Source organism: Chrysemys picta, chromosome 4, assembly GCF_011386835.1.
Source record: "Chrysemys picta bellii isolate R12L10 chromosome 4, ASM1138683v2, whole genome shotgun sequence".
Taxonomy (NCBI): domain Eukaryota; kingdom Metazoa; phylum Chordata; order Testudines; family Emydidae; genus Chrysemys; species Chrysemys picta.
The window spans coordinates 2,081,556-2,105,033 of record NC_088794.1 but is presented as its reverse complement, the minus strand read 5'-3'; the positions used below and the strand labels follow the sequence as shown (position 1 = coordinate 2,105,033).

At 64.7% G+C, this 23,478-nt stretch overlaps 2 protein-coding genes across 6 annotated transcripts; both read left to right on the top strand.

Annotated features, from left to right (window-relative positions):
- The first annotated feature begins 2,601 nt into the window (after positions 1-2,601).
- On the top strand, positions 2,602-16,672 carry LOC101945361 (complement factor B-like). Of its 5 annotated transcripts, none has more exons than XM_065591118.1 (19): positions 2,602-2,737; positions 3,164-3,342; positions 3,765-3,965; positions 4,152-4,337; positions 4,532-4,705; positions 4,971-5,048; positions 6,144-6,238; positions 7,157-7,283; positions 8,427-8,546; positions 8,833-8,913; positions 9,164-9,304; positions 9,808-9,929; positions 10,009-10,135; positions 11,298-11,448; positions 12,029-12,114; positions 12,225-12,355; positions 12,994-13,081; positions 13,728-13,777; positions 16,420-16,672. In XM_065591118.1, the coding sequence occupies exons 2-19, from the start codon at positions 3,288-3,290 to the stop codon at positions 16,540-16,542; spliced, it is 2,136 nt and encodes a 711-aa protein (XP_065447190.1). In that variant the 5' UTR covers positions 2,602-2,737; positions 3,164-3,287; the 3' UTR covers positions 16,543-16,672. The 5 variants fall into 5 exon arrangements, with proteins under 5 accessions (XP_065447190.1, XP_065447191.1, XP_065447188.1 ...); XM_065591119.1 differs by lacking the exon at positions 2,602-2,737 and adding an exon at positions 2,776-2,848; XM_065591116.1 differs by lacking the exon at positions 2,602-2,737 and having other exon boundaries at positions 3,017-3,342; positions 12,050-12,114.
- A 333-nt stretch (positions 16,673-17,005) lies between these two features.
- TNFRSF12A (TNF receptor superfamily member 12A) lies at positions 17,006-22,586 on the top strand. The gene is made up of 5 exons (XM_065591114.1): positions 17,006-17,202; positions 19,651-19,752; positions 20,017-20,148; positions 20,921-20,975; positions 21,381-22,586. The coding sequence occupies exons 1-4, from the start codon at positions 17,130-17,132 to the stop codon at positions 20,971-20,973; spliced, it is 360 nt and encodes a 119-aa protein (XP_065447186.1). The 5' UTR covers positions 17,006-17,129; the 3' UTR covers positions 20,974-20,975; positions 21,381-22,586.
- Positions 22,587-23,478: the final 892 nt, after the last annotated feature.

The following is a 23,478-nucleotide window of genomic DNA, read 5'->3' as shown; positions in this document are numbered from 1 at the left end:
AGATGTCTTCCTGTCCCATCTTCCATGCAGATGAGGCTGGGGGAGTTGTCCCTGTTCTCCATTCTGTATGCTTATGGAGATATCTTAATCTTGTCACCCTTGTCAGGAGGGGTCTAGGTGCGTCTCCCAACGCCCTTCACTGCTCTCTGCAAGTTTTCTTCCTCCGATGGGTTTTGGTTTAAGCAGAGGCTGAGGGGCGGTGTCTTTCATGAGTCAGGCTGGATACTGCACCCTGGTTCCCCAAGAACACAGAGGTGTCTGGTGTCAGTCCAGGCTCCCCTCTGTGTCGGTGCCCACACCCATGTCACTGATGGTAGATAGATGGGGGTCTCTGCTCTGTGAGAGGGGTCTGCTCAATAGTCCATGATTCCACAGGTTCCCTCCTTTTCTTCCCCTCCCCTGCCATCTTGGGTGGCCATCTTGGATACGCCAATCACCTTGAGCTGGGCAGCCATCTTGGATATGCCAATCACCTGGAACTGGGTGGTCATCTTGGATACCCCAGTCACATTGGGCTGGGCAGCCATCATGGATACGTCAACCAGCTTGGGCTAGATGCTTGTCATGGATACACTAGCCAGTTTGGGCTGGGCAGCCATCTTGGATATGCCAATCACTTTGGGCTGGGAAACTATCTTAAATCTTTCAACCAGTCCCTCTTTCCCCCACTCCTTACTCCCCTTCTTCCCACACTCATTCCCTCACCCCATCTCCCCTGGCACTGGGCCGCCCTCCCCAGCCTTATGATCCCATAGGCAAGACAGGAGGCTATATTGACACAGGCCATGAAGGCCAGAGTCACCAGCGCCATCTTCTTGTCAGCTTGCCCTGACAGGGCACACTCGAGGGCAGGGGGGAGCCCCAGGAAGGCACTGGAAGTAGGCCCCTGACACCAAGGGTAACTGTAGGGCCAGCATAGCCCACAAGAAGCCCAACTCTGTAGCCAGGAGCAGCACCACACATAAACCAAATGCTGGGGAGCGCCAGGCTGAGCTGGCAGCCATCTTAGCTCCTGTAGTGGCCATCTTGGACTGGCCAACCCATTGGGACTCAGAGTCCATATTAATTATGTCAACCCAGTTGGCTCCAGTGGCCATATTAGGCTCTCCAGCCAGCTTGGTTTTGGCAGCCATGTTGGGTTTGGCAGCCATATTGGTTGCATCAGTTGGTCCTGCTAACTCCTCGTCCCCTCTGGCCGCAGCCCGTCGGCCAAACTGGGCATGAATCAACATCATGAGGCCCACGGGGAGCAGGGTGGCGAGGAAGTAAGCCCCAGGCCGAGGAGATGGGGGCTGGGAAGCGCTAGTTGTAGCACAGGGCAGCACAGAATGGTTGGAAGTCCCCATTGACCGAGGTCCAATTACAGGCCAGGTCTGGTTTCACTGAAGCCCACGGCCCGTCAGCCACAAAGAGAGCAATGAGGCGGAGGCCCAGGAGGAAATACCAGGGGACCAGGCTGTGGCATCGGGCATCCCTGCCCAGGGTGACCAGAGCCGGCTGCAGGAGACGGGCCAGGACAGCAATAACTGCAGCCATCTGCAGGTTGGGGGAGGGAGGATTAGAGATAGATTTGGGAGTAGGGCCCCTAAAGTTCACTCACTGCTCCTCCTTGCTTCCCTTCCTTCCTTCTCACGCCCTTCTTTGGCTCGTTCCCTCTTTCCTTCTCATTCCCTCTTTCCTGTCTTTCTTTCCCGCATTTCTTTCTTCCCTTCTTCCCTGCTTTCCCATTCCTCTGCTCAGCTCCTCTGATGTCTCCACACCTCACACCCCACCTCGTGCTCCCCAATTCCCATCCTTCAACCCCTGCCCTGGGACTTCCTCCCACCCTGCCCCTGCCCACCCCACATCAGGTCTAGGGATCCATCCCCTCTGCTGCCCCCAAGGAATCAACCCCTACTTAGCCCCTTATGGTTGGGGCCAGGGAGGCCGCTGAGACAGCTGGGCCTCAAAACCTACCTTCTCCGGCATCTTTTTCTCTTTCTTTCTCTGTGTCTCGACCCCACTATCCTCTCTTCTGATCAGGGAGAGTTCCTCCCTCCAGTCAGCTGCCTCCACCCCACCCCTCTCCCCTTCCCTTTTTCGGTCACCCGAGGGGCTGTGATTTCTCCGAACACCCAACAACCAGAGCAGGACAGCAAAAAGGAAACATGAAGTGAAACCCCGTGCAGGGAACCAGCTCCCAAAATATCAGCTAACTCCAGTGCAGCTGCACCCAGCCCGCTGCACAGATCTTAGAACCCAGGAGTCCCGGCTCCCATCCCCCCCACTCCTGTAACCCCCTGGACCCTGCTCCCCTACCAGAGCTGGGATAGGACCCACAAGTCCTGGCTCCCAGGCCCCCCTGCTCTAACCATTGGACCCCACACTCCTCCCAGAGCTGGGGAGAGAACCCAGGAGTCTTGGCTCCCAGCCCCCCCTGCTCTAACCACTAGACCCCACTCCCCTCCCAGAGCTGGAGAGAGAACCCAGGAGTCCTGGCTCCCAGCCCCCCCTGCTCTAACCACTAGACCTCACTCCCCTCCCAGAGCTGGAGAGAGAGCCCAGGAGAACAGGATATGTAGCAGGATGGTGAGCGTGCCCATAAAATCGATATCTAGGTGGGGCTGGGCTCGGCTCAGGCCGGCACCTCCCTCCTCACACAGTGTGTGTGTGTGTGTGTGTATAGATATACAGAGAGAGGAGATCAGCAGACAGAATCCAACCCCACCCCCCTCAGCTCTGAGCACAGCCCAGCCAGGTACGAGAGAGGGGTGGGAGTGGATCATGGGGCCTGTCCCTTCTGGGCAGCGTGGGATTCAATCTGGCCTCAGACCGGAGCACTGACTGGCTCAAGGGAGTGGGAGTCCAGGTTTTCTGACTCCGTTTCCTTTTCAGAGACAGAGGAGGAGGGGAAAAGGGGGAGGGTAGCCGAGATCTAGGGTGCAGAGAAAGCCAGGACTCCTGGGTTCTCTCCCCAGCTCTGGGAGGGGAGTGAGGACTAGAGGGTTCGAGGGGGCTGGGAGGCAGGAGATGGGGTTCTATCCCAGCCTGGGGAGGGGAGTGGAGTCAGGTGGGTAGAGTGGGGATGGGGATTGGGAGGCAGGACTCCTGGGTTCTCTCCCAGCTTGGGGAGGGATAAAGCAGCATCATTTTCTGGGAACCACATGCCATTTCCTCTTTCTAGCTTGAGGTTTCAGAGACCAAAATATCAGCTCCCACCCTCCTTCCCCCACTCCGCCTTCCTACACAGCTGGGAAAGGAGCCTCTGTTCTCCCCACTGCTCCGACCCCCCAAAAGACTCTGGGGCCATGGAACACATCCCCTTCTTCCTCCTCCTCTTCCTCCTCCGACACAGCCTGTGTGGTAAGAAATTCCTCCTCCACCTCCCAGGGGGTCTGGGCCGTCCTTAACTCTGACCCTCACTCCTGACCCACAGCCCCTGCTAGCCCAGCCCTGGGCTCCCCCCCACCCCAGCTCCACCAGTGCCCCTCACTCCCAACCCACAGCCCCTTCCAGCCAAGCCCTGGGTTCCCCCCCCCCCAGCTCTACCAGTGCCCCTCACTCCCGACCCGCAGCCCCCTGCTAGCCCAGCCCTGCCCCCCCAGCTCTGCCGGTGCCCCTCACTCCTGACCCACAGCCCCTGCTAACCCAGCCCTGCCTCCCCCCAGCTCTGCCAGTGCCCCTCACTCCTGACCCACAGACCCCTGCTAGCCCAGTCCTGCCCCCCCCAGCTCTGCCGGTGCCCCTCACTCCTGACCCACAGCCCCCTGCTTTTTCTCTCCCAGATGCAGTCTGCAGGGATGTGGAAGGGATCCAAGGGGGTGAGGTCGTGTACCCCAAGATCCGAACCAATGGCAGCGTTCTGGAGTATCGCTGCCCCCCGAACAGCTACGCCCACCCCGTGAGCTGGAGGGTCTGTCAGTCCAGTGGGAAGTGGTCGCCTCTGAGGAATGCCTTCGAGTCAGCCCAAAGGCCCTCCTGCATCAGTGAGTAGAACCCAGGAGTCCTGGCTCCCAGCCCCCCCTGCTCTAACCACTAGACCCCACTCCCCTCCCAGAGCCAGGGAGGGGACCCAGGAGTCCTTGCTCCCAGCCCCCACTGCTCTAACCCACTCGACCCCCCTCCACCGCGGAGAACCCAGGAGTCCTGCCCCTCCCCTCTCTCCCCTGCAGACTACACCTGCACTGGCTACATCACCTTCGAGAATGGGTGGCACGAGCCTCGGCAGAACAAGTACAGCATCGGGGACACAATCACCTTCCACTGCCAGCCCGGGCACCGGCTCTTCGGCACCGCCCGCCGCACCTGCCTGGCCAACGGCGAATGGAGCGGCCGCACGGCCGTGTGCGACCCCGAGGGTGAGTGGGGCTGGGAGCCAGGATGCCTGGGTTCTCCTGGCTCTGGGAGGGAAGTGGGGGCTGGTGGGTTAGAACAGGGGGGGTGGGAATCTCCCTTACCCATCCCCATCTACCCCACTCTGTGGGGACTCCCGTCCCGACCGTGCAGCCCCTACCCCGGGTGGTTAATGCAGCTGGGGCCTGTCTTCCTGCAGACTCCCTGTGCCCCTGGCCAGGCATCCCCCTCGGGGGGCATCGCAAGGGCCGTATCTTCGAGCCAAGCAAAGCCGTGACCTTCACCTGCCTCCAGGAGCTGGTGCTGCGGGGCTCTGCCCGCCGCGTCTGCCAAAACTCAGGCCAGTGGTCGGGGGAGGAGCCGCGCTGTGAGGGTGAGTCGCACGCCGAGCCCCAACCGTCCCCCCGACCCGGGGGTCCTTCTGCCCCTTGTGTGTCTGTCTTGCCATCCGCCGTATGTCTCCATCCATCCAACTCTCACCTACCCATCACCCCTTCCAGGCACCCAGCGCTGGTTCCCAAGGGATGGTCTGTACTGTACCCCATTGGGGTGGTTGTCCAGGCCCCCTCATCCCATGGGGGTCCCCCCGCCCCTCACCCCTATCCGTACCCCCCGGCTGACCTGCTCTGAACCCACAGGCCGCTACGCCTATGACAAAGTGAGCTCTGTGGTCGAGCACCTGGACATGGAAGAAATCACCTCGCACGCACAAACAGGTCAGGGTCAGCGTGCGGCCCCTGTTCCCCACCCCCCACACGCCGAGCCAGGAGCCCCAAGGACTGGGGGGCCCAAGACCAGCCCCAAAGATCCCCTTGGACACCACGCAGTCATCTGCAGAGCCCTGCTAATCCGTGGGTATCCGCTTTATATCCACGGACCGTTTCTGCGGAGAGTAGCGCGGATGTGAGGAACCACAGCATGGACACTCCACCTGCCCTAGGCAGGGCACCTGGGCGACAGGGACACTGGGCGGGGGCTGCTCGGGCCCCCTGCCCAGGGCAGGTGGAGGGACCCAGCTTCCCCACAGCTGCCCGCCCAGCTCTCCCCGCCCAGGCTCTGTCAGGTGGGTGTCTCAGAGCCACAGCCCGGCCACTGTAAGGAGAGCCCGGCAAATCTGTGACTATCCATTGGCAATTTTTGCAGCTTGCAGATCGGATGCAGATACACATTTTTGTATCCGTGCAGGGCTTTAGTCATCTGGACCTGGACAGTGGATGAGGGAGAGGGAGTGAGGGAATAGAGGGATGGAGGGGCGGGGTGGGTGGGTGGGTGGCAGGGGAGACGGATGGATGGATGGATGGATGGATGGATGGATGGATGGATGGCAGAGGAGATGGATGGATGGACGGATGGGATGGATGGATGGATGGATGGCAGGAGAGATGGATGGATGGATGGATGGATGGATGGCAGGGGAGATGGATGGATGGATGGACGGATGGGATGGATGGCAGGGGAGACAGATGGATGGATGGGATGGATGGCAGGGGAGACGGATGGATGGATGGATGGATGGATGGATGGATGGATGGATGGATGGACGGATGGGATGGACGGATGGGATGGATGACAGAGGAGATGGATGGATAGATGGATAGATAGATGGATGGACAGGCAGACAGCAGGGGTAGCTCCCATGAAGATTAGAGGGTCACCCCTGACTGCCGGTCTCAAAACCCCTTTTTTCCATCTAGTCGTCTCATCCCAGCCAGGGTTCCCAAGGCCATCGCTGGGGTCGAGGGGCTGGGGACCTGGGGGGCTGGGCGGGGAGGCTCCTTTGCTGTCTTTGTCTAATCCACCCCCACCCCCAGGCACCAACATATACTTTGTCCTACACGCATCGGGCAGCATCGGGGTCGAGAATCTGAAAACAAGTTGGGAATTCATCATCGCCCTCATGGAGCAAGTAAGCAGAGGCCAGCTCTGCCGGTGCCCCTCACTCCCAACCCGCAGCCCCTGCCAGCCCAGCCCTGCCCCCCCCACTGCTCTGCCGGTGCCCCTCACTCCCGACCCGCAGCCCCTGCCAGCCCAGCCCTGCCCCCTGAGCTCTGCCGGTGCCCCTCACTCCCGACCCGCAGCCCCTGCCAGCCCAGCCCTGCCTCCCCCACTGCTCTGCCGGTGCCCCTCACTCCCGACCCGCAGCCCCTGCCAGCCCAGCCCTGCCTCCCCCCCCGCTCTGCCGGTGCCCCTCACTCCCGACCCGCAGCCCCCTACCAGCCCAGCCCTGCCCCCCCCGCTCTGCCGGTGCCCCTCACTCCCGACCCGCAGCCCCTGCCAGCCCAGCCCTGCCCCCCCCAGCTCTGCAGGTGCCCCTCACTCCCGACCCGCAGCCGCTGCCAGCCCAGCCCTGCCCCCCCCAGCTCTGCAGGTGCCCCTCACTCCCGACCCGCAGCCCCTGCCAGCCCAGCCCTGCCTCCCCCCAGCTCTGCCGGTGCCCCTCACTCCCGACCCGCAGCCCCTGCCAGCCCAGCCCTGCCCCCCCAGCTCTGCCGGTGCCCCTCACTCCCGACCCGCAGCCCCTGCTAGCCCAGCCCTGCCCCGCCCAGCTCTGCCGGTGCCCCTCACTCCCGACCCGCAGCCCCTGCTAGCCCAGCCCTGCCCCCCCCAGCTCTGTTGGTGCCCCTCACTCCCGACCCGCAGCCCCTGCCAGCCCAGCCCTGCCCCCCCCCCGCTCTGCCGGTGCCCCTCACTCCCGACCCGCAGCCCCTGCCAGCCCAGCCCTGCCTCCCCCCCAGCTCTGCCGGTGCCCCTCACTCCCGACCCGCAGCCCCTGCCAGCCCAGCCCTGCCCCCACACACACATACTAACACTGGGGCTCTCGCAGGCCGCCCGGGTCTCTGACAAAGTCTGGTTCGCGGTGGTGGCGTTCGCCGACTCAGCCCAGCTGGTGTCGGCTCTGACCGACGATCAAGAAGATGTGGAGAGGGCCTGGGAGCTGGTCCAGAACACAAGTGAGTTCTGGGTCCTGGGATTGGGTTGTGTTCTTTGTTGTGTTTCACTGCATTGTGGTGCACTGAGAGTTGTGTGTTAACTTGCGTTGCTGTGTGATGCAGTTCCTGGTGTGTAGCTGTGTTGTGATTATGGGGTTGTTGTTGTGTTGTGTCATTTTGGTGATGGAGTTGTCATTGTGTTGTTGCAGCATGTCATGTCATTGTGGAGATGAGGTTGTTGTGTCTTGGTTAGTTATGCTGTAGTAATGGGGTCATTGTATTGCGGTCATGGGGTTGATGTGTGTTGTGTTCTGTTGTGTTGTCAGGGTTGTGATGGTGTGGCAAGCTATGTTTTGTCATCATATTGTGGTGACGGGATTGTCTTTGTGCTTTTGGGGTGACAGGATCATCCTTGTGTGTTGTTTTAGGTTGACAGGATTGTCATTGTGTTATTGTATGTTGGGTTGTGTCATTTTCCTGTGGTGACAGGGATGTTGTATTGCAACAATGGTATTGTCATTGTGTGTTGTGTTCTGTTTACAGGGTTATCACTGTGTGTTGTGGTGCCAGGTCTGTTGTTGTGTGGTGACAGAGTTGTCATTGTGGTGCAGTGTTGTTTTGACAGGAATGTTGTGTTGGGGTTACAGGTTTGTCCTGGTATTGTTGGCATGGTGGGGTTGTTGTGTTGGGATGATGGAGTAGTCATTGTGTTGTTGTGTAGTGTTGCCTGAGAGGGTTGTTGTGTTGTGATGGGGTTGTCATTGTGTGTTGTGTTGTTAGGGTAACAGGTTTGTCCTGGTGTTGTTGTGGTGACAGGGTCGTTGCTGGGTGGTGATGGTGTTGTCACTGTGCTGTTATATAGTGTTGTGGAGGGGAGTTGTCGCATTGTGTTGTGATGGGGTTGTGAGGTTGTTGCATGTTGGGGTGTGTGCTGTGGTGACGGTTGTTGTATGTTATGTTGCTGGAGGGTTATTACTGGGGTGACAGGGTTGTGTGTGTTGTGGTGACGCGGTTGTCGTTTGTTGTGGTGACGGGGTTGTGAGGTTGTTGCACGTTGGGGTGTGTGTTGTGGTGACGGTTGTATGTTATGTTGCTGGAGGGTTATTACTGGGGTGACAGGGTTGTGTGTGTTGTGGTGACGGGGTTGTCGTGTCCCACCCCCAGACAGCTTCACCTGGCGAGGCACCAACACGGGGGCAGCGTTGGGCCAGGTTCTGTCCCTGATCCAGACGGAGCCGTCCAGAACCAGCACCAGGAAACACCTCGTGGTGCTGATCACAAGTGGTGAGACAGACCCCCCCCCCCCATGGGGCATATACCCCCCAGGGCAGACATTTGGGCTTAACACCCCCATAGACCTGCCTGCCTGCCTCTGGGGATCCCCCAGACCCCCCCGCCCCAGGACCCCCAGGGACCCCCATGCCCCCTCAGCCCTCCACCAGCCCCCCACTCTCCCTGGCACCCCAGCACTCCAAGGGCTAGTGCACAGGGATAGGAGCCCAGCCCAGCCTCCCCCCCCAACTCCATTGGGGGCATCTTGGCTCACGGTTCCTCCTTCCTGCCCCACCAGGGAGACACAATGTGGGGCCGGACCCAGCCGGGGTCTCAGCACAAATCCAGGCGGCCGTCCCCAACCCGGACCAGAACTTGGGTAAGTGGACATGGTAACAGGGAATGGGGCGGGGGCCTGCCCCCACTAGGGGGCGCTGGCTCCCATCCCACCCCAGGGCCAGGCCTGGCTGGCTCAGGGGGGCAGGAAATGGGGCCCGGGGCCTGTCTGCTCTAGGGGGCGCCGGCTCCCATTGGGCCTCAGAGCAGGGCCTGGCTGGCTCAGGAGGGTGGGAATGGGGCAGGGGCCTTGCCCCTAGAGGACATTCCCTAGTGACCCCCTCCACCCCCAGATATCTTCGCTCTGGGGGTCGGGGTTGCCCACAAGGACCAGATGGAGCAAATCGCCACGAAGAAGCCGGGAACCCAAAGATCCTTCTACCTGCAGAGCTACCGTGACCTGGGGGCCTACACCCAGCTGGTGCAGGGCTTGGGTGAGTGGGGGAGACCAGAGGAGGGGAGTGGGGGGGGCTGGGAGCCAGGACTCCTGGGTTCTATCCCAGCCCTGCAAGGGGAGTGGGGGCTGGTGGGTTAGAGCAGGGGGGGCTGGGAGCCAGGACTCCTGGGTTCTATCCCAGCCCTGCAAGGGGAGTGGGGGCTGGTGGGTTAGAGCAGGGGGGGCTGGGAGCCAGGACTCCTGGGTTCTATCCCAGCCCTGCAAGGGGAGTGGGGGCTGGTGGGTTAGAGCAGGGGGGGCTGGGAGCCAGGACTCCTGGGTTCTATCCCAGCCCTGCAAGGGGAGGGGGGGCTGGTGGGTTAGAGCAGGGGGGGCTGGGAGCCAGGACTCCTGGGTTCTGCCCCCGGCTCTGGGAGGGGAGTGGGGTCTAATGGTTAGAGCAGGGGGGGCTGGGAGCCAGGACTCCTGGGTTCTGTCCCGGCTCTGCGAGGGGAGGGGGATCCCTCCAGCCCCCCTCAGCCCCTGCCTCTGTGTCTCCAGGCAAAGGTCTCAGCTGTGGGGTGCGGGACGTGGGGCGCAGCCGGTCCATCGGGCGGGTTTTCCGTGGGGTGCAGGTGAAGAAGCAGTGGCCCTGGCAGGTGTATCTGAAGTTGGAAGGCAAGGTAGGAGGCCCCCCCGATCCCCTCCCCCCAGGCCGCCCCATCCCCCCCCCTCCACTGATCCATCTTTCTCCCCCCCCAGAATCAGCCCAATATTATGGCAGGGGGCTCAATCATAGCCCCCTCCTGGATCCTGACCGCGGCTCACAACGTCTGGGACGCAGCGGCCGGGCGATCCATGGCCCCCGAGCAAGTGTCTGTGGTTGTAGGTGAGACTGGCACGAGGGGGCGTCAGGGGTCAAGGGCCTCTGCAGGGGGCTCTGTGGCATGGGGAGCAGGTGGGGGGTTGGGCAGGGGGCACTGTGGCAGGGGCTGGGCAGGGGGCCCTGTGGCATGGGGAGCAGGTGGGGGGTTGGGCAGGGGGCCCTGGGGAATGGGGAGCAGGTGGGGGGTTGGGCAGGGGGCACTGTGGCAGGGGCAAGGGCTGGGGGCTCTGGGGCATGGGGAGCAGGTGGGGGGTTGGGCAGGGGGCACTGTGGCAGGAGCTGGGCAGGGGGCTCTGGGGCATGGGGAGCAGGTGGGGGGTTGGGCAGGGGGCACTGTGGCAGGGGCTGGGCAGGGGGCCCTGGGGAATGGGGAGCAGGTGGGGGGCTGGGCAGGGGGCACTGTGGCAGGGGCTGGGCAGGGGGCCCTGGGGAATGGGGAGCAGGTGGGGGGTTGGGCAGGGGGCACCGTGGCAGGGGCTGGGCAGGGGGCCCTGGGGAATGGGGAGCAGGTGGGGGGTTGGGCAGGGGGCACCGTGGCAGGGGCTGGGCAGGGGGCCCTGGGGAATGGGGAGCAGGTGGGGGGCTGGGCAGGGGGCACCGTGGCAGGGGCTGGGCAGGGGGCCCTGGGGAATGGGGAGCAGGTGGGGGGTTGGGCAGGGGGCACCGTGGCAGGGGCTGGGCAGGGGGCCCTGGGGAATGGGGAGCAGGTGGGGGGCTGGGCAGGGGGCACCGTGGCAGGGGCTGGGCAGGGGGCCCTGGGGAATGGGGAGCAGGTGGGGGGCTGGGCAGGAGGCACCGTGGCAGGGGCTGGGCAGGGGGCCCTGGGGCATGGGGAGCAGGTGGGGGGCTGGGCAGGAGGCACCGTGGCAGGGGCTGGGCAGGGGGCCCTGGGGAATGGGGAGCAGGTGGGGGGTTGGGCAGGGGGCACCGTGGCAGGGGCTGGGCAGGGGGCCCTGGGGAATGGGGAGCAGGTGGGGGGTTGGGCAGGGGGCACTGTGGCAGGGGCTGGGCAGGGGGCCCTGGGGAATGGGGAGCAGGTGAGGGATTGGGCAGGGGGCACTGTGGCAGGGGCTGGGCAGGGGGCCCTGGGGAATGGGGAGCAGGTGGGGGGCTGGGCAGGGGGGGGGCATGGCAGGGGGGCTGACAGGCGTGTCTGTGAACCCAGGGCGGACCACCGTCGGAAAGGGTTCCCCAAGCCTCCCCGTGGGGCAAATCATTGTCCACGAGGGGTACAAAGGGTCCTTGGATTTCAACTTTGACTTCGACATCGCGCTGCTCAACCTCACCCGCCCTCTGGCCTTCACCCCCAAAATCCAGTGAGATGCCTGCCGGACTCCTGGGTTTTCTCCCCCGTTCTGGAAGGGGGGGCTGGTGGTTAAAGCAGGGGGGGCTGGGAGCCAGGACTCTTGGGTTTTCTCCCCGGCTCTGGGAGGGGAGCGGGGGCTGGGAGCCAGGACTCCGGGGTTCTCCCCCCGGCTCTGGGAGGGGAGCGGGGGCTGGGAGCCAGGACTCCGGGGTTCTCCCCCCGGCTCTGGAGGGGAGCGGGGGGCTGGGAGCCAGGACTCCGGGGTTCTCCCCCCGGCTCTGGGAGGGGAGCGGGGGCTGGGAGCCAGGACTCCGGGGTTCTCCCCCCGGCTCTGGGAGGGGAGCGGGGGGCTGGGAGCCAGGACTCCGGGGTTCTCCCCCCGGCTCTGGGAGGGGAGTGGGGGCTGGGAGCCAGGACTCCGGGGTTCTCCCCCCGGCTCTGGGAGGGGAGCGGGGGGCTGGGAGCCAGGACTCCGGGGTTCTCCCCCCGGCTCTGGGAGGGGAGCGGGGGGGCTGGGAGCCAGGACTCCGGGGTTCTCCCCCCGGCTCTGGGAGGGGAGCAGTGACTGAGTCTCTGCGGTGCCGTTCCAGGCCCGTCTGTCTCCTCTGCAGCGCGGAGATGAGCCGCATCCTGGAGCTGCCGGCGGCCGGCGGGGAGGAGACATGCACATACCAAGGTCAGGAGGGGAGGCTGCGGGTGGCGGGCGGGAAGGAAACCCGGGGTCAGCCTGGCCGCGCCGGGGGGACTGGGGACACCCTGTGCCCCCTGACCTGTGGCTCCCCCCAGGCCGGATCCTGACGGGGCACGGCGGGGATGAGGAGGAGAGAGAAATCCGGGGCATCATCACCGGCTGGGGGAAGACCTCCACCCGGCCCCAGGGGACCAGCGAGCTGCAGCAGGCCGAGGTGGTGATACAGGTACAGGCGGCATCCGCGGGGGGCCACACAACACGGGCGGCAGGGGGCAGGAGCACAGAGCAGGGCCCATCCCTGCCAGCAGGACACACACACAAACACACGCGCGCACAGAGCAGTGCCCATCCCCGCCAGCAGGGGGCAGCAGGACACACACACACACACACACACACACAGAGCAGTGCCCATCCCCGCCAGCAGGGGGCAGCAGGACACACACACACACACACACACACACACACAGCAGTGCCCATCCCCGCCAGCAGGGGGCAGCAGGACACACCCAGAGCAGGGCCCATCCCTGCCAGCAGGGGGCAGCAGGAACAGGGAAACACACACACACACACACACAGAGAGCAGTGCCCATCCCCGCCAGCAGGGGGCAGCAGGACACACACACACACACACACAGTAGTGTCCATCCCCACCAGCAGGGGGCAGCAGGGACACACACACACAGAGCAGGGCCCATCCCCACCAGCAGGGGGCAGCAGGGGACACACACACACAGAGCAGTGTCCATCCCCGCCAGCAGGGGGCAGCAGGGACACACACGGACACACACACACGCATACGCCCTGGTGGGGGTGGGGGTGGGGTCTGTTAACCCCTCACTCTCCAGCTCCCCTGTCTGGTTGCAGAGCCGCCCGCGCTGCCAGCAGGCGCTGACAAATTTCACCTCCAACATGTTTTGCGCCATCGGAGAGCAGGGTCAAGACGCCTGCCAGGGTGAGTCTCTCCCCCCCCCAGCTTCCCTCCTCTCCCCCCTCCCCCAACCCCCTGCAGCCCAGCCCGGCCCCTCCACTCCTCCCCACACTTTATTCATCCTTCCCTCCAGTCATCTGCCGGCCCAGCCCTGCGTTCACACTGCATCCTTGTGTCCGTTCATTGCTCACCCCTCCGCCTGCTCACGCCTCCCTTTCCTCGCCCTTCTTCCCTCCTTCTCTTTCTTTTTTACATTCACCGATTCATCCGGGCTCCCTTCCCTCGCTCCTTCCCTCCGCCATGCGTCGCTTCATCCGTCGGTTCTTTTGTTCCCGCTCCTCCGGATTCCGCTTCTTTGCTCATCCGCTGGATTCATTCACGTGTGACTGGGTCGGTTCATTCATTTCCGCAGAGTTCCTCCAGTCGGGACCTGCTTCGTTCACGCGTTCATTCCTGGGCGCCTTCCTCCTTTCACGCGTCCCTTCGTGTCTTCAGTCCTTCGCTTGCTCCTTGGTTCGTTCCGTTCTTCATTCCCCGGGTCATTCGTTCGTTCCTTGGTTCCTTCGGTCAGTCCTTCATGCGCCTGTTCCTTCATCCCTCCCTTCCTTCACTCCAGCCCCCCCTCCGGTCCCCGGATTTAAACCCTCATGTCCCCTCCCCCTTCACCCAGGTGACTCCGGGGGACCCTTTGTGGTGAAGCAAAACCAGCGCTGGATACAGGTGAGACGCTCCCAGACCGACGGACCCTCCCGGGGACGGGCCGACAGGCGCGGGGGGGGGGGGCGGAGACCGGCCTGAGCCCCCACCCCGGGACGATATGATGTAATACAAACACTCACCACTAGAGGGCGATGAAAGACCTTCCGAAAGGACAGGTGTGGGGGTAGTCGTGTTACTCCGTGTCCGCAAACACAACGAGGATCCTTGTGGCACTGTAGAGACTAACAAATGGATTTGGGCACAAGCTTCCGGGGCTCCAGGCCACTGCAGCGGCTGCCTGGAGTGAAAATACCGGCGCAGGATGAAAGGATGGGGGTTGCTTTACCCTCCCACGAACTGGGCTGTAGCCCACCAAAGCTGATACGCAAATAAACGTGTTAGTCTCTAAGGTGCCACATTTCAGCGTAGCAGCCGTGTTAGTCTGTATCCTCAAAAAGAACAGGAGTCCTTGTGGCACCTTAGAGACTAACACATTTATTAGAGCATAAGCTTTCGTGGACTACAGCCCACTTCTTCGGATGCATATAGAGTGGAACATATATTGAGGAGATATATATACACACATACAGAGAGCATAAACAGGTGGGAGTTGTCTTACCAACTCTGAGAGGCCAATTAATTAAGAGAAAATAAACTTTTGAAGTGATAATCAAGCTAGCTCAGTACAGACAGTTTGATAAGAAGTGTGAGAATACTGACAAGGGGAGAGTCAAACATTGAATCAAACTGTCTGTACTGGGCTAGCTTGATTATCACTTCCAAAGTTTTTTTTTCTCTTACTTAATTGGCCTCTCAGAGGTGGTAAGACAACTCCCACCTGTTTATGCTCTCTGTATGTGTGTATATATATCTCCTCAATATATGTTCCATTCTATATGCATCCGAAGAAGTGGGCTGTAGCCCACGAAAGCTTATGCTCTAATAAATGTGTTAGTCTCTAAGGTGCCACAAGGACTCCTGTTCTTTGTACCAAGTGTGAGGTCAGTCTAACCAGATAACTTAACACTTGGGGAAAGCAACCCCCATCCGTTATACGTGCTCGGGTATTTTCCCTTCTGAAAGGAAGTGAGGGGCACCGGCAGGCCGGGGCGGGCAGGGCTGGGCTGGTAAGGGCTGCAGAGCGGGAGTGAGGGGCACCGGCAGAGCTGGGGGGAGCCCAGGGCTGGGCTGGCAGGGGCTGCGGGTCGGAGTGAGGGGCACCGGCAGAGCTGGGGGGGGCAGGGGGGGGCTAGCAGGGGGCTGCGGGTCGGGAGTGAGGGGCACTGGCAGAGCTGGGGGGCAGGGCTAGGCTGGCAGGGGGCTGCGGGTCGGGATGTGAGGGGCACGGCGGAGCAGGGGCAGGGCTAGGGGGTTGCGGGGCGGGAGCGAGGGGTACAGCGGAGCGGGGGGCAGGGCTAGGGGGTTGCGGGGCGGGAGCGAGGGGCACGGTGGAGCGGGGGCAGGGCTAGGGGGTTGCGGGGCGGGAGAGAGGGGCACGGCGGAGCGGGGGGAGGGTAGGGGGCTATGGGCGGGAGCGAGGGGCACGGCGGGGCGGGGGGCAGGGCTAGGGGCTTGGGGCGGGAGCGAGGGGCACGGCGGCGGGGGGCAGGCTAGGGGTGCGGGCGGGAGGCGAGGGGCACGGGGCGGGGGGGCCGGGGGGGGCAGGGCTGGGGGTTGCGGGGCAGGAGCGAGGGGCACGGCGGAGCGGGGGGCAGGGCTGGGGGTTGCGGGGCGGGAGAGAGGGGCACGGCTAGGGGGTTGCGGGGCGGGAGCGAGGGGCACAGCGGAGCGGGGGCAGGGCAGGGCTAGGGGGGTTGCGGGGCGGGAGCGAGGGGCACGGCGGATCGGGGGGCAGGGCTGGGGGTTGCGGGGCGGGAGCGAGGGGCACAGCGGAGCGGGGGGCAGGGCAGGGCTAGGGGGGGTTGCGGGGCGGGAGCGAGGGGCACGGCGGAGCGGGGGGCAGGGCTAGGGGGTTGCGGGGCGGGTGAGAGGGGCACGGCGGAGCGGGGGGCAGGGCTAGGGGGTTGCGGGCGGGGAGAGAGGGGCACGGCGGGGCGGGAGCGAGGGGCCAGGGTTAGGGGTTGCGGGGCGGGAGCGAGGGGCATGGCGGAGCGGGGGGCAGGGCTAGGGGGTTGCGGGGCGGGAGCGAGAGGCACGGCAGATCGGGGGGCAGGGCTGGGGGTTGCGGGGCGGGAGCGAGGGGCACGGCGGATCGGGGGGCAGGGCTGGGGGTTGCGGGGCGGGAGCGAGGGGCACGGCGGATCGGGGGGCAGGGCTGGGGGTTGCGGGGCGGAAGCGAGGGGCACGGCGGGGCGGGAGCGAGGGGCACGGCGGATCGGGGGGCAGGGCTGGGGGTTGCGGGACGGGAGCGAGGGGTACAGCGGAGCGGGGGGCAGGGCTGGGGGTTGCGGGGCGGGAGCGAGGGGCACGGCGGATCGGGGGGGCAGGGCAGGGCTAGGGGGGTTGCGGGGTGGGAGCGAGGGGCACGGCGGAGCGGGGGGCAGGGCTAGGGGGGTTGCGGGGCGCGGGAGCGAGGGGCATGGCGGAGCGGGGGGCAGGGACTAGGGGGTTGCGGGGCGGGAGCGAGGGGCACGGCGGATCGGGGGGCAGGGCTGGGGGTTGCGGGGCGGGAGCGAGGGGCCATCGCTGTCTGTCCCCCGCAGGTTGGGATCGTGAGCCATGGTTCCACCGAGGCCTGTGACGGGACCAGCCTTGGGGTTTACACCAGTGTCCCGCAGCTCATGGGCTGGATCACAAGGAATGTCCCGGAGCTCGGATTCCAGTGACCCCGCCACCAAGGCGCTCCCTGCCCCTTCGGCCATGCTAGAACCCAGGCGTCCGAGCCCGGGACAGCCGGGCCCCGGCACTTCACGGTCTTTGTGCCTGGAACTAATAAAGCTTGTTGGATCTTTGAAACCATGTTGCCTCCTGTCCTGACTTAAAGTCTTGTCTCCACTCGCCTCCCGGAGCCGGGGAGAGAACCCAGGAGTCCTGGCTCTCAGCCCCCCCGCTCCTAACCCACTAGACCCCCCTCCCCTCCCAGAGCCGGGGAGAGAACCCAGGAGTCCTGGCTCCCAGCCCCCCTGCTCTAACCCACTAGACCCCCCTCCCCTCCCAGAGCCGGGGAGAGAACCCAGGAGTCCTGGCTCCCAGCCCCCCCTGCTCTAACCCACTAGACCCCCCCTCCCTCCCAGAGCCGGGAGAGAACCCAGGAGTCCTGGCTCCCAGCCCACTCCCCGGCTCCGCCCCTCTCCTTGCCGGGACCGGATCTGCGGGGGCGTCTCTCCCGGCCGCAAGGAAAAGTTGAAAGTTTGGGGAGTCACCGGCTCAGACCCCGCTCGCCGGACAGGAGCCGCCGGACCCGGAGCCAGTGATGCAGACTCGGGGGGGCCTCGTCATGGTGCTGCTGGTGCTGTTGGGGGGCGCCTGGGGCGAGCCGGCCGGAGGTGAGGGGGGCGCGTGGGATGGTCCGCAGGCTGCCGGGGGAGGGGCGGCCTTGGGGGTACCTGAGTGGGGGTGCGGTGTCGGGGGGGTAGCTGGGGGCGGGGGGGCGGTGTCGGGGGGTAGCTGGGGGCGGGGGGTACCTGAGTGGGGGTGCGGTGTCGGGGGGGATAGCTGGGGGGGGGGCTATGGGTCTGAGAGGGGTCCCGGGGAGGGAGGGGACTGCACAGGGCCGGGGGGCTGCAGGGGGCTCTTTGCAGCTGGGTTGGGATGTGTGGCTGGTTCCCGGGGGGGGGCTGGCTGGGTTGGGGGGGTGTGACTGCCTGGAGGGGCTGTCTGGTTGCCGGGGGGGGCGGGCGGTGTGTGTGTGGCTGGCTGGGGGAGCTGTCTGGTTTTGGGGGGGGGGCGAGCGGGGTGTGTGTGGTTGGCTGGGGGAGCTGTCTGGTTACCGGCTGGTTCCCGGGGGGAGGGGCTGGCTGGGGGTGTGTGACCTGTCGGGGGGGGACTGTCTGGTTCTGGGGGGGCGGGGTGTGTGTGGCTGCGGGGGGGGGGGTGACTGCCTGGGGTGGGGGCTGTCTGGTTCCCGGGGGGGGGGGTCTGGTTCCGGGGGGGGGGGGGTATGTGTGTGGTTGGTTTGATGGTGGGGGTGGGGGGCGGTCAGACCCGCCTGTTCCTTTCTAATGAATGGGACCATGTGGCCACGCCCTCTCCCCGCCTCCCCATTGGCTGCCACGGGTGGGGGCGGGGCCTGGCCGGGCCCCGACGCTGCGATGTGGGGGGGCCGCTGGGGGGCGGGGAACTGGGGGTTCAGGGAGCAGAAGTCGAGCCGCAGCCCCCCAAATCGCTCCTTCCCGAAGGCGGGGCCTAGGGGAGGGGGCGGGGCCTGGGGACCCCCCGATTCCCTGCAGCCCCTCCACGTGCGCGGCAGGGGGCGGGGCCGGTGATTTCATTCATGGGATATGCCGGGGGGTGGGGGCGGGGGGTGAGTCACCGGGCTCGTGACGTGACATCAGATGGGGGAGGGGCTAATGAGCAATTCCGGATTGTCCGGGGGGGGGGACACATTCTGCCCCTTGCACCCCCCCATCCCCCACGGCCGCCCAGACCCCCAGGATCCGCTGCCCCCCAATCCGCCCAAATTCCCTCCCCCGAAACAATTCTGCTGCTCCCCCAAATCCCCCCACCCCCCGTACACCCCAAGATCGGATCCCCCGTGTCTGCAAAACTGTCTGCCCCCCGCTCTGAGCCCCGCCCCTCAGTGTCTGCCCCATGAACCCTCAATTATCCTCCCCCACCCAGAAGGTGACCTCTCCAGAAGATCCCCCCCAGCCCTGCCGGTGCCCCTCACTTCCCGACCCCGCAGCCCCTGCCAGCACCAGGCCTGGGCCCCCCCCAGCTCTGCCCGTGCCCCTCACTCCCGACCCACAGCCCCTGCGAGCCCAGCCCTGCCCCCCCCCCCAGCTCTGCCGGTGCCCCTCACTCCCGACCCGCAGCCCCTGCCAGCCCAGCCCTGCCTCCCCCCCCAGCTCTGCCGGTGCCCCTCACTCCCGACCCGCAGCCCTGCGAGCCCAGCCCTGCCCCCCCGCTCTGCCGGTGCCCTCACTTCCCGACCCGCAGCCCCTGCTAGCCCAGCCCTGCCCCCCCCAGCTCTGCCGGTGCCCCTCACTCCTCCCGACCCGCAGCCCCTGCTAGCCCAGCCCTGCCCCCCCCCAGCTCTGCCCGTGCCCCCTCACTCCTGACCCGCAGCCCCTGCTAGCCCAGCCCTGCCCCCCCCAGCTCTGCCGGTGCCCCTCACTCCCCGATCCGCAGCCCCTGCTAGCCCAGCCCTGCCCCCCCAGCTCTGCCGGCGCCCCTCACTCCCGACCCGCAGCCCCTGCCAGCCCAGCCCTGCCCCCCCCAGCTCTGCCGGTGCCCCTCACTCCCGACCCGCAGCCCCTGCCCTGCTAACCTGGCACTGCAGGGGTTGGGTTTCGGGGTGAAATGTGACCCCCGGCTCCATCTGCCCCTGACGTACACCAGCTGGAAATAGGCCCCTCGTCATGGGGGGGGGATCAGAGCCCACGGGGGGAGCCTGGGGGCATCGAAGTTACAGGGTCCCTGGTCAGGTTTATACCTTTCACAGATTTTAACTTTCTGTTTTCTCTCTTTTCTCCTTCCCGTCGCTCCCCTCCCTCCCTTCTGCCTCTCTCCTTCCATTTCTCCCCCTTTCCCCATTCCTCCTTTCTCCCTCTCTACCCCCACCCCGTCTTTCGCCTGCTCGGGGTGGGGGGTTATTCCTCCTTTTCTGCTGGTCCCTTTGTTCCTTGCGTGCCTTTCACCTTCCTTCGCTGGTTCCCGCTGTCGTTTGCTTTCGTGTCTCTGCTTTTCCCTTCCCTCCTTCCCCTCTTTCACTGGGGTTTATTCATTCTTCCGTCCCCTGGTCCCTTGTTCCCTTCTCCCCCCCACCCGCACAGGTCCCTCCTGCCCGGGGGGCAGTCCTGGAGCCCCGACCTGGACAAGTGCATGGACTGCACCATCTGCCTCCAGCGCACGAAAAACGATTTTCTGCGCCACGTGTACGTCCCGTCCCCACCCAACACCCACAATGCACTGGGGCTCTGGCCAAGGTGGTGGGGGGCAGAGGGTGGATCTGGGGGGTGGACGGAGGCAGGAGGGGGGTCTCCAGGATGGTGGGAGGGGGCGTTGGGGTGTGGGGCTGAGTGGAGGGGGATTCTTGGGGAGGCTCTGGGTGGTGGCCGCTCTGGGGTGACTCGGGGGCCAGTGGAGGCGCTGGGATGCCGCTCCCCCTATTAACCCAGCTCTCTCCTCTCTGCCCCCAGGTGGCGAACCCCAGCCCCAGGATGCCTGGCTGTGGCTGGCCGTGGGGGGCGCCGTAGGGGGAGTCGCTGTGCTCGGCCTGGTGGGGGGGGCGCTGCTATGGGCCCGCTGCCGCAAGAGGGAGAAATTCACCAGTGAGTGACCCGCCCCCCCCCCAAATCCCAGAGCCACCCCGGGCCCCAAACACCCTGAACCCCCATCCCCTGCCCCCCATATCCACCCTGTCCTCCACCCCCCAGATCTTCCTCTCCCCGAGTCCCAGAGCCACCCTGGGCCCAAACACCCTGAACCCCCATCTCCTGCCCCCCACATCCACCCTGTCCTCCGTCCCCCAGATCTTCCTCTCCCCGAGTCCCAGAGCCACCCCGGGCCCCAAACACCCTGAATCCCCATCCCTTGCCCCCCACTTCCAACCCATGCCCTGGCCCCCAGATCTTCCTCTCCCCAAATCCCATAGCCACCCTGGGCCCCAAACTCCCTGAACCCCCATCCCTGCCCCCCACATCCACCCCTTGCCCCGGCCCCCAGATCTTCCTCTCCCCAAATCCCAGAGCCACCCTGGGCCCAAAAAACTCTGAACCCCCATCCCCTGCCCCCCACATCCACCCTGTCCTCCGCCCCCCAGATCTTCCTCTCCCCGAGTCCCAGAGCCACCCTGGGCCCAAAAAACCCCTGAACCCCCATCCCCTGCCCCACACATCCACCCCCCCCACACTCCTGGGATCTTCCTCTCCCCGAATCCCAGACCCAATCCCCCTCTCTCCTTCTGCCCCCATCACCCTGATTCTCCCCATGGGCCTCCCAGAGCCCCCCAAACTTCCCCCATTTCTTCCCCCTGACCTCCCCAGACTCCCCCCCACATCCTCCCCGACACCCCCAGTAACTGTCCCGGCGTTTCCTTTCCAGCCCCCATAGAAGAGACTGGAGGCCACTCGGGCGAAGAGTCGCTGATAGATTGATGGTAAGAGACATCCATGGTGCCCCTCACTCCCGACCCGCAGCCCCTGCTAGCCCAGCCCTGCCCCCCCCAGCTCTGCCGGTGCCCCTCACTCCCGACCCGCAGCCCTGCTAGCCCAGCCCTGGGCCCCCCAGCTCTGCCGGTGCCCCTCACTCCCGACCCGCAGCCCCCTGCCAGCCCAGCCCTGGCCCCCCAGCTCTGCCGGTGCTCCTCACTCCCGACCCACAGCCCCTGCCAGCCCAGCCCTGTCCCCCCCCAGCTCTGCCGGTGCCCCTCACTCCCGACCCGCAGCCCCTGCTAGCCCAGCCCTGCCCCCCCAGCTCTGCCGGTGCCCCTCACTCCCGACCCGCAGCCCCTGCTAGCCCAGCTGTGAGGTTGGTTTATTCGTTCGTTCTCTCTCTCTGGCAGGTGACGTATCCAGTCTGGGCACCCGTGGGGCAGAATTGGAGCCACTAACCCTCGAATCGTGCAGGAGCCCCGTCAGCAGCCTTTGACCAACGTCCCCCCGAACCCTGATTTTCACCGCTCCCCGAAAAGGACTCTTGGAATCGGGAGGGGATGTTCTATTTTGCACAGCTTTGGGGGGGGGTTCCCCATTAATGCCCCATATTGGGGCCTCTCCGGAAGCATTGAAAATTTGCACTTCCCCGGCTTAGGAAGGGGGGAACCTCCCTGTGACCCTAAAGCTCAGATCTTGGGCTGCTGGCGAGGAACGTGGGGTCCCTTGGGGAGCACACCAGCGGAAGATTTGGGGTCGACTAGAGGCAGTCTAGGGTACCTTTAAATCTTGAGTAGAGCTGCCCCCCCGATCGGTGCCCCCCAAAATCAGACACTCTCTATTCCAGGCCCAATAACACCAAGAAACTTTTTAACCTCGGGATGTGGGGGGGGTCAACCAATGGTACCTCAAAACCTGTGGGGGGGCACAAATCTAAAGGGGTCAGTATTGCTGGGGGGGCATTTATCCCCTCCAGTCTATCCCCTCTGCCCCCCCGTGTCTCCCCAGAATCCCCCTTTTTTCCCCAACCCCAGAAATACCAGTTTGTGGCCTGGAACACGAGTGAATTATCTGTATATAGGGACAGTGTGAATGTGATGGAGAAAAGTTCAATTCTCAAAGCAGGGGTGGGGCTGGGAGCCCGGACTCCTGGGTTCTCTCCCCAGCTCTGGGAGGGGGGAGTCTGGTGGGTTAGAGCAGGGGGGCTGGGAGCCAGGACTCCTGGGTTCTCTCCCCAGCTCTGGGAGGGGGGGGTCTGGTGGGTGAGAGCAGGGGGGCTGGGAGCCAGGACTCCTGGGTTCTCTCCCCGGCTCTCGGGGGGGGGGGCTGTATCGTGAGGGGGGGGGGTCCGGGTCCTTTTCTAGCTCTGAATAAGTCACCTGCTGTCTTCCATGAGCTGCTTCACTGGTGGCAGGGCCACCGAAGTGACAGGGTTTGGAGGTGCCATTTTTGGGGCATCCACCTAAATTCCCCGTCCCCCCCCCCATGTGTCTATTTATGTCGTGGGCACGAACCGCGTTTCACGTGCGGCTCGGGTAAGAACCCGCCTGGCCCCGAGGGAATCGGACTTTGCGGGTTCAAGAGAATTACAATAAAATTCTAATTTTGAAATTCAACGTTGAGCTTGGAACTGGATCGGAGCCGGCGCCCCCTAGAGGGGCAAAGCCCCGTGTCCCCTCCCCCGGCTCTCCCTGGGGGCAGGGGGTGAGGCCTTTGTCTCTGCCCCTCCATTTCTCACCCCTTTCTTCCTCTTCATCCTTCGGTCCCTTCTTTCGTTCTCTCCTTCCTTTTCTCATTCCCTTCTTCCCTCCTGGGAAAAACTCCAATTCTTTCCCTTCCTTTCTCATTCCTGGTCTCTCTCTCGGTCTTTTTCCCATTCCCCCTCTTCCCTTGCAGTCTCTGCCTCACTCCCTCGCTTTCTACTTTGCATTCCTTCCTTCCTTCCCATCCCCCCCACCTCTGACTCACCCCCTGCTCAGTTTCACCCCACCAGCTCCTGCATTCCTGACCCATTGCTTCACCCCCCAGCCTCCCCCTCCAGTGACTCAGCCGCCCTGGGAGTCCAGGACCGGAGCCAGCCGGAGCCAAGAAGCTGAGGGCACTGCTGGGGGGAAGCTCGCAGCACCAACACCTTGGCTGGTCACTGTTGCAGGGAAGTGCCAAAGGTTGGAGCCTCCACCGAGGGGACACTGCTGGGGGAAGCTCACAGCACTCTGGGGAGACCCCCGGGTGGGGGCACTGCTGGGGGAAGCTCGAAGCACTCTGGGGAGACCCCCTGGCTGGAGGCACTGCTGACGGGAAGCTTGCGGCGCTTTGGGGAGACCCCCGGGTGGGGCACTGCTGAGGGGAAGCGCACAGCACTGGGGAGGGCATTGCTGGGGGGAAGCTCGCAGCGCTCTGGGGAGACACCCGTGTGGGGGCACTGCTGGGGGAAGCTCGCAGCAGGACGCGACCCGTGCCAGGCAGGAGGTGGGGGCGGAGCAGGGACGTGGGGCCGCCGGGCCGAGC

Bases quoted from the DNA above. Each gene is read 5' to 3' on its own strand.
- TNFRSF12A (XM_065591114.1), top strand. From the start codon at position 17,130: ATGCAGACTCGGGGGGGCCTCGTCATGGTGCTGCTGGTGCTGTTGGGG. The intron at 17,203-19,650 runs GTGAGGGGGGCG...CCACCCGCACAG, and splicing joins CTGGGGCGAGCCGGCCGGAG to GTCCCTCCTGCCCGGGGGGC. The intron at 20,149-20,920 runs GTGAGTGACCCG...TTTCCTTTCCAG, and splicing joins CAAGAGGGAGAAATTCACCA to CCCCCATAGAAGAGACTGGA.
- LOC101945361 (XM_065591115.1), top strand. From the start codon at position 3,144: ATGCCATTTCCTCTTTCTAGCTTGAGGTTTCAGAGACCAAAATATCAG. The intron at 8,547-8,832 runs GTGAGACAGACC...CTGCCCCACCAG, and splicing joins CGTGGTGCTGATCACAAGTG to GGAGACACAATGTGGGGCCG. The intron at 11,449-12,028 runs GTGAGATGCCTG...GTGCCGTTCCAG, and splicing joins GCCTTCACCCCCAAAATCCA to GCCCGTCTGTCTCCTCTGCA.